The following is a 13021-nucleotide window of genomic DNA, read 5'->3' as shown; positions in this document are numbered from 1 at the left end:
CCTGGGGGGTGATTTCTCATTTTCTATCTCTCTGTCTCTGTCTTTCTGGTGAGCACATGTACCCTATAGCAAAAACCTCCCCCCCAAACAAAATTTTATTTCTTCCATGAACTAGAGAGACAGAGAAAAACAGAGAAAGCACTCCCAACGGGATCTCAATGCTGAAATTCATCCTCAGCCTCAGATCCCGAGATTACAGACATGTGCATACCCGGCATATTCAGGGAGGTCTTCAGACTTGAACCTGCCCACCTAGGACTGCTTCAAAGAGCAGCACATTTTGCCACTGTGCCACTCTGTGACCCCAGAAATTGTCTTTTCTAAACAATTTAAATGTGGACTTTTTTTTTAAAGGTTTTTGTCACAGATGCGTGCGCTAGAAAGAGACAGAGAAAAGGAAAGTGAGAAATCACCCTCTCCTGGGGGGGGATGGCCATGCTGCAATCCCTTCTTTTCCATTCTCCTCTTAGGATTTTGAGCATGCGTACACACATGCCTGGCGTGATTTTCAAGTGTTTAGGTCCAAGACTCAAACCACTGTCAGCCATGTGGGAGTCCAACACCTTAACCACCATGCCACCTGTTGGACCCTAAATGTGCACAATCTTTGAGCCTGTTATTCTAAGAATTTAGCCTAATAATAGTAAATTTTCTCAAAAACTTCTATGTTCATCTGGGTATTTTTAAAATAGAAAAAATTAAGCAGGGTCCAGCAGGTAGCATACTGGGGCACTGGACTTCCACATGGGCACTGGACTCCCACTGCAATTTGAGTCCTGGACCTGGTGGCTTGCTTTCTCAGTTTCTCTCTTTCTCTTTCTCTCTCTCTGGTGAGCACATGTGCCCTATAGCAAATCAAAGAGAAAAAAAAAACCTAAATAAATAATGCTTTAAAAAAAGGAAAAAGAAAAGCGAACAGCTTAATGTCTAACAAGGGATCAGTTAAATAAGCTACATTAAGTCCACACAACTGAACATTAAACAAAAGTTAAATATTATTGGCATATAGGGACCAGCAGGTGGCGTGGTGGTTAAGGCGCTGGACACTTCCACATGGTCAACCAGGGTTCAAGTCGTGAATCTGGTGGCTTGCTTTCTCACTTCCTCTCTTTCTCACTCTCAACCTCTGTCTCTCTCTGGTCAAACTAAAAAAATAAATGAATGAATAAATAAAATTTAAAAAATATTATAGGCATATAAAAATCTCAAGATAGGGGCCAGCAGATTGCATGGCGGTTGGGGCACTGGACACCCACATGGCCAACTGCAGTTCGTGTCCTGGGCCTGGCGGCTTGCTCTCTTACCCTTTCTTTCTCTCTGTCTTATAGGCACATGCTCTATAGCAAATTGGAAAAAAAATTAATTAAAAAAAAAATCTCAAGATATATTTTTGAAAGTCTTCCACTATGAGAGTGCGAACTCCACTAGCTATGCTTACTGATCTATCATCACTACCCAGAATAATGCCCAGCACACAGAGGATACTGAGTATCTATAAATGAGTGAAATTTTAACATAGGGCTAAAAAAACCAGAAACCGCGTATTTAAAAATATATTTCTAAATGTATACACAGACCTATAAAATATATACAAATAGATTACATAAAATTTGCATGTATATTATATAATTTTAGAAAAACAGAAGAAAAGAAGAGACCAAAATGTTTCAGGTAGTTCTTTTTGCATGATGTAGTTATACGCAATTCTTCTCCTTTTTCTTTTTGTATTTTACAAGTTTTCCCTCACTTTTATAATCAAGATGCAAAACTGTATGGCCAATAGGGAGGGGGCAAATAGTGGCACAGTGGTCAAGTTCAATGCTTGGGGACCAGCAGATAGCGTAATAGCTATGTCGCTGGACTCCCATGTAGTTGAGCGCAGTTCAAGTCCTGAACCTGGTGGCTTAAACTCACACCAGGCACGTGTGTGTGCATGCCCAAGATCCTGAGAGGAGAATGGAGAAGGGATTGCGGCATGGCCATCCTCCCCGGGGGGGTGGGGGTGGGGTGCAGTGGTGATTTCTCACTTTCTGTCTCTCTCTCTCTCTCTGTCCTTCTGGCAAGCGCACATGCCCCATAGCAAAAAACCTCTCCAAAACAACAACAACAACAAAACACCAAAAAACAAAAAACAAATTCAATGCTCTGGAGGCTTAACTACCTAGAAAGGTTCTGAGTTTAAGTCTGTAGATTTCCCTGACTGTGCTAGGTACATGTGGGCCCATGATCTGGGGCTGGATGAAGCTGGGGGGTGGATCACTATTGTCAAGACCTTATTGGGGTTGCTATATTTCTCTCGATCTCTTTGTATGTCTAATGGAAGACAAAAATGGAAGGAAAAGAAAAAAGGCAACTTCTCAAAACACAGACTCATTTCTATAGAAGTTTGTCCTAGAATGTTTCTCACCCCTCTGTTCTCTGGCTCTGGTCTCTGTCCTTGAGGACGGGGAGGGGTCTTCTCTCTGAAACAGAAATGATGTAAAATATGCTTATTACAAAATGCTTTGAGTTGCACCCTGGGAAGATTAGCTCTTCACCAACAGGATCAGGACTACAGCCTTCTTTCCTACCCAGTATATGAATTATGCCAAATTAAATTGGCTTGTTATGAGATAATCTACTCCTCTCACAGAGACCCGGATCCAGTCTGGTTATGAATGACAGACAGATGCCTTCCCTGGGCCTGGATGACACCAGGGTCATGGGCCCAAACAGGGTAGCTTGTAAGTAGAGAGGGCTAGAATTCAGGTTCTCTCTGATGTGTCCAAAGTAACTTCACCTCTTGGGCAAGTACCCTTTTTTAATTTTCTATAGTGCACATGCACTCTCTAGAAAGAGAGAAAGTGAGAAATCAACCTTTCCCACCAAGGGGGAATGGCCACATCATAATCCCTTTCCCACTCTCTTTTCAGGATTTTGGCCATGCATACACACCCAGTGTGTTTTCACGCTGGATTCAAAACTCAAACTGTATAGTTGGCCATGTGGCATTCAGCTCCCTTAACCCCCCACATCACCTAGTTGCTCCACAACCATGCTATTTTCTAGCCTATGGGTCTCCACCCACTTCACCTCATCATTCATTCCACAGATGCTCACCTGAAGGCTTATTACACAGCAGGTACTATGCAGAATGCAACCAATACTAAGACTGGAAATATTTCCTACTCTTGAGGTATGCATGGTTTCAAGGGAGATAAAACCAATCATAATACAGTGCAGGAAGGGACTCCTTTAATAAGTCTGTGGTGGGAAGAGGGGTGAGAGCAACTAATATGGGGAAGACAGACATTTCAAGGTGATTTTGGGGCTACTCATAGAAGAGGAGCAAAAATTAGAGAAGAAAGCAGAGGTGGAGGTGGTTTGAAAGGGACTGGGAAAGGCAGAAGAGGCAGAGGAGAGAGTAAAGGCTGGTGAATGTCAAGAGGCAAGTCCCTTTAAGAAAAATTAAATATGTCTAGTGCACAGGATATGCTGGGGTGGGATAGGAGAAGGTAAGTGATGCTTCCAGAGATGTTGCAGGGTGCTGTACTTGTGTTTGTATAATGCTGCACCCACCGACCACTGCCATTTCTAGAACTCTCTAACTCTACAGAGCCACTCAGACCCCCCGTTTCCTCTCCTCTGATACTTTATACATCACTGCTATAGCAATCCTATTCCCTGGAATCTCTCCTGCCATACATCTTACTCCTGGGCTGCAGGAAGTGCTTCTTCACAGTGCTCTGTACACTTGCAATTGTGATGTCTTGTACACTGCTGGATCACCAGGCCCCACACGCTGCCTGCCCACTAGCAGACGACACTCAGTGGGTATCCGTATACAGCCCAGCAAGTGGTAGTTCTACTCCCTGGCTTACTCCCATTTGGGTCAGAATGTCTCAACGCCAAGGCGATAATCAAGCACTAAAGTAAAGGGTGAGGTGAGGGAATGTTGAATGGAAATACATTTGTGGCTAAGGAGAGGAGTGTGAGAGGCACTCCAAGTCCTCACCTGGGATCCTGTTGCCCAGTGCTGCCCCTGCCGTAGAGTGGGATGACCTTGTCTCGGCTGATACCAGCTTTGCAAACTGGACACACCTGTCTGTTAGGTCTTGTTTCCAACCACTGCAATAACAAGAGAAAAACGCATGAGTGGTCCACCATAGAGAGGACAGTGAGAACAGCAAGATAATACACATCAGAGGCCTCAAACTGGGAAACACCTCAAGGAACCTAATTCTCTAATTCATGCTCTTCCCATGCAGTAAATATTTACTAATGTGAAATCAAAATTGCCTTTAAATACTACCGTCATTAAACAGGCTTTTTCATGCTTTGTTTTTCTCTAGGGGCTCCTAGCAACACAGTAGGAAGGAACTGCAAGCCCGGGGCTATCAAGGGTGGGTATAATGAACTTCAGATCTACATTGTCCCAGAGGATCAACTATATTATCCTGTCAGTCATATTTTTCTTTCTGTGATTTCTTGTTTTATAGTATTTCTTCAGCAACTGTGTATCTGAGACACAAGCATGTGGACGTAAGCTGTTCATTCTCTGGTGACTTACTATTTGCTCATTATCTGAACTTGCTTAATTTTTTTAAATGTTGATTCATTGATCTCAGAATCTTGCTTTGCATTTCCTAGGCCCTTTCCCTGTTATATTAAAAAAAACATTTTATTATTTTTTTAAAGAGATTTTTGTAATAGGGCATGTGTGCTTGCTGGAGAAACAAAGAGAGACAGAGACAGAAAGCAAGGAATCCCCCTCTATGTGGGATGGCCATGCCACAATCCCTTCTCCTCCATTCTTCTCTCAGGATCTGGGGCACACATGCACACATGCCTGCTGTGAGTCTTAGGACACCAGGTCCGGGACTCATACCATGGTCAACTATGTGAGGGTCTAGTGACATAACCATTATGCTATCTGTTGGTCCCTTATTAAAAAATTTTAACTTTCATTATTTCAAAGTAAAAATGCTAAAAGAATGTCACCTGTAAATGTCTTTATAGGCATCAGTTAACTTTTCTCAAACTGCACCTTTAGACCCAATGGTATGAAGTCTATTATATAAATGTGAATCTAGGGCCGGCAGGTAGTACAGTGGTTCAGGGCACTGGACTCCCACAGACCGACAGCGGTTTGAGTCCCAGACCTGGTGGCTTTGCTTCTTCCTTTCTCTCTCACACTTTTTTTTTCTTTCTCTCTCTCTTTTGCTCTGTCCCTCACTGGTCAAATTAAAATAAGTAAATTAATTCTTTAAAAATATATATATAAATGTGAATCTAGGACCTCAGGGCTGAGAAAACAGCAGCATTTAATGACTTTACATCCTACTTTACCTCTGTTGATGGTTCCAAAATATACATATTATACGCTCTTCATAAACTCACAGTCAATGTGTTCTACCACGCTCCACTGGGGTCAGAATGTGCAACCCTTTCTCTCATCCAGAGTCTGAGACTCCAGCAGTCTGGAACCTCTGCCCTCCCTCTTATTCCTAAGTCATTTACGAGTGTGCTGCTCTACTGCTGAGTACCACGGTGACAGGTGGCAGTGACTGTCCAGGTCCAGCTCTATCTCATCAAATGGGCATACTGGATCTTAGACTATACTAACTGGTCTACATAATAAGCTCATGCTAAGAAAACAGATGTTTTTGTCCTCATAAAAGTTCTCTACTGATATAAGTTTTCTCTGAACATTTTCAAGATTTTTAAGGGTTGGGGGAATTGGCAATAGGATGAGGTACTTTTTGTAGAGGCAGAATCTCAAAAATAAAAGGACCTAACATACTATCAAATCCAACCCAATTTACAAATAAATCGAGATCCAGAGCGGTGGTGGCCTGCCAAGGTCACAAAAGCTATTGGTGGCATAGGCAAGGCTACCCCCAAGTACAACACTGATGCCTTATTTCATCAAGTGCCTGTCAGTAGGCAAATCTGTAAGGAGGGTTGGGGGTAAGCAAGCAAATGAGCCCACAAGCAGGGGAGATTGCAGCTTCTGACAGCAGTCTCCAGAGAACAGCGCTGTCTTGTGCAACCACAGCTGATGAAAGACAAAGTAAAATGAAATGCATCTTACCTGATGTAAACACGGCCAACTGCCAGAGTCCCCAAGGCAACCAGTCACGGAGGAGGAGAAAGGGGGAAAGGAAGAAGAATGCTTTCATTAGCAGAAACACTTGACGGGGGCGGCAGCAGCTGTATGGGAAAACTGGCTGCTGCGCTATACCGAGGTTCTGTGGGGACTACTGGTGTCAAAAATCAGAAAAGACTAGGCTAAAATTACGGGGAAAATGATGCAATGAAGACCCTGGCCTATGCCTCTGGGATCCCACTACACGTGTTGACCCCCAGGACCCAGACCACACAGACCCAGCTTCTCTACATTAACTTCTGAAAGGTTATAGCCTCTGAAGGAACCCGACAAACGATAAAGATTCTCTGGTGCAGAAAAACTCATGGGGTAGCATTTGCACGCATGTGCCCATGCACGTGGGCTTAGGGCTTTCTCAGGCACTGAAAGGTTATAGCCTCTGAAGGAACCCGACAAACGATAAAGATTCTCTGGTGCAGAAAAACTCATGGGGGCATTTGCACACATGTGCACATGCGTGTGGGCTTAGGGCTTCCTCAGGCACCCAGGGATATGTGGGTACCCAGGTAGTCCAGTTCCAGTTTAACAGAATCTTCAGGCTGTTCTCAACTTCGAAAACTCTGTTGGCACGAAGGAGATTAAAAGTTCAAATTTCCTCTAAAACATCTTTAAATAATAGAAAAATGGGGATGTTACTCAGCAGAAGGGGTACCTTCAGTTTAGAGAGTAGCTGTCCAATCTCTAATTTTTCTTATGAGGGTACAAAAATCAAGGCTCAGAAATAAGAAATAAAGATTTGCATCAGGACTAAAAAATAAGTCTCCTGTCTGCTAGTTCACAGCCTTTCTGCCACCCAGCATTGAATGTAAAAAATGACATTCACAGAGTTGAAGGAAGTTACTCAACTCCAGATTGTCAGTTTTTCTTTCTTTCACTCATTTAACAAATACCCACTCTGCACCGATTATGTACTAGGACAGTGGAAAGTGCAGAGTTGGCTTCTGCTCCCCACACACCATCTGTCTTCTTCAGCTGAGTAATCCTTGGACTTAGGAGGATAGTTCCTTTTCCAATTCCTGAATCAGAGTTCAGCTTCACGAACCAAATACACATTCTTCCTTAGAACCAACAGAGACCTCACATCTGACTGACATTAACCTTGAGACCCATTGTAAAGTGAGTGGAGAGCACTCCAAATCATGGCAGATTTCCTCTGGTAACTTCCCTCAAAGGCTGTGGGGAAGTAGGACTGACTGAATGAGCCTCAAAAAAAGTTTCAGGGTTATAAAAATGATGGTGATTCCTCCCACTTATTAAACAACTACTGTGCACTAGGCTGAGGCCGAATAGTTTTTCATGTGCTAACATCACTGGATAGTCATATTAACCAACAAGGGGGTACAATTATCCCCATTTTACAGAGGAGGAAACTGACGTAGAGAAGACCGCAGGTTTGCCTGGGAAGACAACATCCAGACTGCAAGAATCTATTTATCTTAGAGTTTGTATTCTTTCCAATGGTATTCTGCCTCCTCTTAATTTTGTCATTTCAAATCCTGGTTTTATTATACCCTAAAGTATTTCCAATTTCTAGGAAAGAGCTGATCACAACAGTTTCTACATAAAACGGCAATTAGCACAAGAACCTCTAGAACGAAAATCTCTGTTCCATTCTATTCATTCACCAATACATTTATCTTTTACCCTGTTGTCAACTTAAACTCTCCTATTGCTCAAAAAACCCTTTCTTCACAATGTCTCTCTGCTCAAAAATATTCATTAGCTCTATTACTTTCAGTTAAGCATGATCTGCCGTGGGGTGGCATATACCCTCATGTTTGTTTATTTTTTGTTTTTTAATAAGCCAGAGGTGTTTTTACTTACCAGAGAGACAGAGGGAAAGGAGGGACAAGCACCCCCAGGGGGGCACGGTCCTATCACAGCCCCTTTCCTCCATTTCTCTATCTGATCAATATTTGGGGCATGCACATACATATGCCTGGCATAGTTTTCAAGGTGCCAGGTCTGGGATTTGAACCATGTGGTTGCTCATGTGGAATCCAATTCCCTTAGCCCTCAGGCCATGGGGACTGGCCCACAAACCCTTCATCTTACCTGGTACTTTCCATATTCCCAAACCACAGTTTAGCTTCACAAAACAGATACACAATCTTCCCTGGACACTACACATGTCTCACATTTGACTGATGTCAACGTTGAGACACCATTCTTAACCGAGTGGAGAGCACCCACTACTTACTCAAACTAACCTTTGAAATTTAGCTTAAAATCTCAAGAGGAGGGATCAGCAGATGGTGTAATAGTTATGTTGCTGGACTCCCACATGGTCAACCATGGTTCAAGTCCTGGAGCTGGTGGTTTGAAACTCACACTGGGGCGTGTACATGCGTGCCCAAAATCACAAGAGGAGACTGGAGGAGAAGGGATTGCGGCATGGTCATCCCCCGTGGGGGGTGATCTCAGTTTCTGTCTCTGCCTCTCTGGCAAGTGCACATGCACAGTAGCAAAAATCTCTTTAAAAAAAAATCTCAGCAGGTGGCATAGTGGTTAAGGTGCTGGACATTCCCACATGGCCAACTGCCATTTGAATCCCGGACCTGGTGGCTTGCTCTCTCACTTTCTTTCTCTCTCCCTCTCTCTGGTCAAATTAAAATCAATAAAATTAAATAAATAATTCTTAAAAAATAATAGTTTAAAAATCTCAGAACCAGCAGATGGTGTAATGGCTATGTTGCTGGATTCCCACATAGTCAACTGTGGCTTGAGTCCCAGGCCTGGCGGCTTGAACTCATGCCGGGCTCGTGTGTATGTGTGCCCAAGATCCTGAGAAGAGAATGGAGGAGAAGGGATTGCGGCGTGGCCATCTCCCTGGGGGGTGACTTCTCGCTTTCTGTCTCTTTCTGTCTCTCTGTCTTTCTGGCAAGTGCACACACCCTAAAGCAAAAACCTCTCAAAAAAAAAAAAAAAAACCAAACCAAAATGAAAACCTCAAGAGGAAAAAACAAAAACAAAAAAATACCACCAACGAAAAAATTCAATATTCACCCAGGTCCTCTGAGCCAGGAGAGGCTTCTGTAACCATCAAGGCTGGAATAGACACTGGCCACTCCAGTTTTATATACATACAAGTACGTAAAATAAAACAATTATTATGGTTATAGCTAACACACAATATTTACTGCAAATTAAGCCTTTTACACATTCCGAGTCATTTAATGCTCCTAAACAATTCTGTAAAATGAGGCAGTGTATAAGCACCTTGTCCGACGTCATTCAGTAGGCAAGTGGCAATCAAAATTCAGAAAAAGGCAAACAAATTCTAAAGGACCTGGCTCCACAGTCCTTACTCATAACAAACCACAAATCCTGTGATTAGACTCATCACAGCACATGGCCTGTAGTAAGTGCTCACTAAGTGGTGTGTGCTATTACTTTAGAGATGGAGCGAAGGAGCCCAGGGTGGACAAGATCTGCCCAAAGTCAGTCAGTTTCTCAGTGGCAGAGCCAGGATGGGAATTCAGGTCTGCTGCTCGTTGGATCTGAGTGTATCAGAACCTAAAGCGGGCAGGAAGTTTCTGCTCCAAACCTGCCCAGGGCCACAGGCTTCCCAACTTGGCAATGTGTCTTGTGAAGCAACAGCAGGGGTACTGACCAGAAGAGGTGGCCACACAGGCTGATGACAGCATCCTTGGCTGTATCCAGGCAGATGTTGCACTCAAAGGTGCTGTCCTGCCCTCCACTCTCCCCAGTGCCGTTGCTGCTTCCGCTGGCACCCCCTGCACTGGAATTCTCAGGGGATGCAGAGGCCGAGGGCCCCTTGCTCGCCATCCTTGGCTGTCAGCTAAGGTCTCAGTGAAGATTCTCCTCAGGGAAATCCTGTAAGATAGAGAGCCCTTCATTGCCCATTTCTGCATCCCGCTGCCCCAACTTCCATGCCAACACTCCCATCTTTTCTCAGTTCCAGGGGCTGGTTATGACTGAAACCCTGAGCAGACCTCCCAGATGGCTGCCAAGGATGACACTGGGGTACCACCCAGAGGGCAATGACTCAGAACATCAATGAACATGACCCAGAACACATGAGAGTACTTCAAAAAGTTAATAGAATGGAAAAGTACGAGTTCATTCTCCCATGGTAATCAACCCAGATGATAAGTATATGTTCAACTAAAGATAGAAAGATAGAGGAGGGACCAGCAGTTAGCGTAATGGCTATGTCGCTGGACTCCCATGTAATCGACCGTGGTTCACGTCCCAGACCCGGTGACTTAAAACTCACGCCAGGCATGTGTGTTTTTTTTTTTTTTCTTGCTATAGGGTGCATGCACTTGCCAGAAAGACAGAGAGACAAAGAGACAGAAAGCAAGAAATAACTCCCCTGGGGGGATGGCCACACCATAGTCCCTTCTCCTCCATTCTCCTCTCAGGATCTTGGGCACGCACACACACACGAGCCCGGCGTGAGTCTAAGCCACCGGGTCCAGGACGCAAACCAAGGTCGACTACATGGGAGTCCAGTGACATAGCCATTACGCCAACTGCTGGTCCCAGTGGAAAGATATTTTAAATTCACTAATTCAGGGGCCAGCAGGTGGCATGGTGGTTAAGGTGCTGGACATTTCTATGTGGCCAATCACGGTTTGAGTTCTGAACGTGGTGGCTTGCTTTCATATTTTCTCCTCTCTCTCTCTGGTCAAATTAAAATAAATGAATAAATAAAATTAGACAAATGTATATTTTTAAATTCACTAATTCATTTACTAATTAACGATTAGGATCTATTAAACATTCAGGCTGTCCTCTAACTTTGGGCAGTATCTATATTGGTGGGTGAATCTCCTCAGGCAGGAAGGTTGTGATCGATACATGACAGAATATAAAGAAATTCTCGTAACTGTGAAAGATTGGGAAGTTAGGGAGGACCAGAAAGGTCATATGGACCAAGGCCTCCACACTCTAACATGTTTCATTCTCCTTCTGCTTTGTTGAAACACCATCTACCATATTTTGTGTAAACTTTAATACAATTAAATAAGAGGTTACATCAGTTCTGTAAGTGGAAAATCAGTTATTACTAACCATAAATGAAAGATAAATATACACCTAATGGAGAAAAATGTGCTTATCCTCATGCTACCTGAAATCATCTGACACACTCATACTATGCTTTGGACAATCTTTATCTGGTCCAATCTCTTCAGGAAAATGTAGCTTGAGTTAGCTTAAGCTCCCTGACTAATGTGGAGCTGAGATGGAGATTTGCGACATCTTTTTGTGTTGAAACCACTGCATCACCACAGGCCAAGCTGGCCACCAAATGCCAGTACAAACACACTACTATCGACTAACACCTCTACGTCAAAGGTTCGAACCCAGGCAGGAGCTGAATAAGGAAGAGGAAACCAATACTAAGGGATACCCAGAATTCTGGGTGTACATTAACAATCTGTCAAGAGGGAACAGGCAGGTAGTGTGGTGTTTGAGGCACTGGACTCGTACATGGCCAACCATAGTTCGAGTCCTTGACCTGGTGGCTTACTTTCTCACTTTCTCTCTATGGTCAAACTTAATAATAATAATAATAAATAAAGTTAAATCATTATTTTTTAAAATGTATCTGTTAAGAGACCCATTTGCAGTGGCACAGGGCACCGCTGCATGATGCTGGAGCCACATGGGAGACCTGAATTCAGATCCCACCAACCTGGACACTCAGCATATGCCCATGTATATCTGTGACCCTGGATGGTTGAAAGGCTAGGCTAGAGCAGGGTTGCAGCATGTGGGTACCTTTCGCTTGGAAAAAAAATTATTTTAACTTTAGACCAAAATACCTATTTTTAAAAAAGAATCAGAGCTTGACCTGGCTCTCCCTCATAGCCTTCTAAGCAGGACATACTGGCTGGCTACCAGTCTCAGTCCGGAGCTGAGACTTGTGACACCTTTTTGTGTTGAAACCACCGTATCACCACAGACCAGGCTGGCCACTAAATGCCAGCACAAACACACTACTGTTCGGCCTCTAGGCAGAACTAGAGGCTTGGTTGCTGGTCTCAGGCCATTATCCAGCTTGCTAGATAGTTTTGGGAAACTCCCTCCCTTTCTCCTGGTCATAGTGTTTTCATCTATAAAATGAGGCACTGGACTACATGGTCTCGCAGGGGCCCCTTTCCAGCTCTTAGACTGTGCTGCTCAGGTTATCTCACCCACATCTCCAAAACAGGCAGCTATAAGAACTCACCGCAGGAGCACCTGAAGACCACGCCGATTTATTTCAACTTCCAAAGTACAAGGAGATAAGGACCACAAAGCTGCAGTCTTCTTAGACTAAGAAACCTTCCTTCCTTCACACCGTGGACTCAGAGCTCCAGGCTCATGAACATCCCTCACCACGACAGCGGCTCAGTGACTTGAGCAGGGAGAGGAGGCCGGCTCACCACCACTTTTCACTCAGTTACATCATTTTACGTAATGTCCCAGAAGGGCGGCTGGCTGCTGGCAGCACCAGTGCCTTGCTGGCCTTGGCTCCAAGACCTTCCCCCCACCCAGGTTCCCTTCTCTCCACTTACATCTGCTCTTTTTGTCTTGGTGAAGCCTGCTTTTGAGGGCTGCACTAAGGCCTCTCTTCCCCATTTCAGTTCAAGTACCCTAAGTCCTGACCCTTATGTATTTAATAAATACATATATATATCTTTTTAAATGATGAACTAGGTACACAGATGTGGAAAGATGATCAATAAAGTCAGATTCACCTATCAAACTTAAAGGTAGCCTACAGATGTGATGCAATAGGATGTATACAGCATCAACAAGGAAGCTTTTACAAAAAATTTTTTGTCTTGAAACTTAGATTCTAATCAAGACTCTAAGATAAATTACCTGTTCATAGAAAACACAGAGGATAGGTATATT

At 43.8% G+C, this 13021-nt stretch overlaps 1 protein-coding gene across 3 annotated transcripts in view; it reads right to left on the bottom strand.

Moving 5' to 3' along the window:
• The window catches only part of RNF185 (ring finger protein 185), a 46891-nt gene that overhangs the window by 12104 nt on the left and 21766 nt on the right, over positions 1-13021 (bottom strand). For 2 of the 3 annotated variants that reach the window (XM_006147947.2, XM_006147948.3), the window contains exons 2-5: positions 9762-9985; positions 6074-6092; positions 3995-4107; positions 2408-2462 (exon numbers count right to left, since the gene is read on the bottom strand). In XM_006147947.2, coding sequence (XP_006148009.1) covers positions 2408-2462; positions 3995-4107; positions 6074-6092; positions 9762-9937 — 363 coding nt within the window. In that variant the 5' untranslated portion in view covers positions 9938-9985. Of the gene's footprint in view, positions 1-2407; positions 2463-3994; positions 4108-6073; positions 6093-9761; positions 9986-12350; positions 12490-13021 lie in introns of those variants that run through there. The other variant, XM_006147949.3, reaches the window with a different exon arrangement.

The sequence above is a fragment of the Tupaia chinensis genome, unplaced genomic scaffold, assembly GCF_000334495.1.
Source record: "Tupaia chinensis unplaced genomic scaffold, TupChi_1.0 Scaffold000226_1, whole genome shotgun sequence".
Taxonomy (NCBI): Eukaryota; Metazoa; Chordata; class Mammalia; order Scandentia; family Tupaiidae; genus Tupaia; species Tupaia belangeri.
Note: the sequence above shows the minus strand (reverse complement) of the source record. Positions and strands in the feature narration are given on the sequence as shown.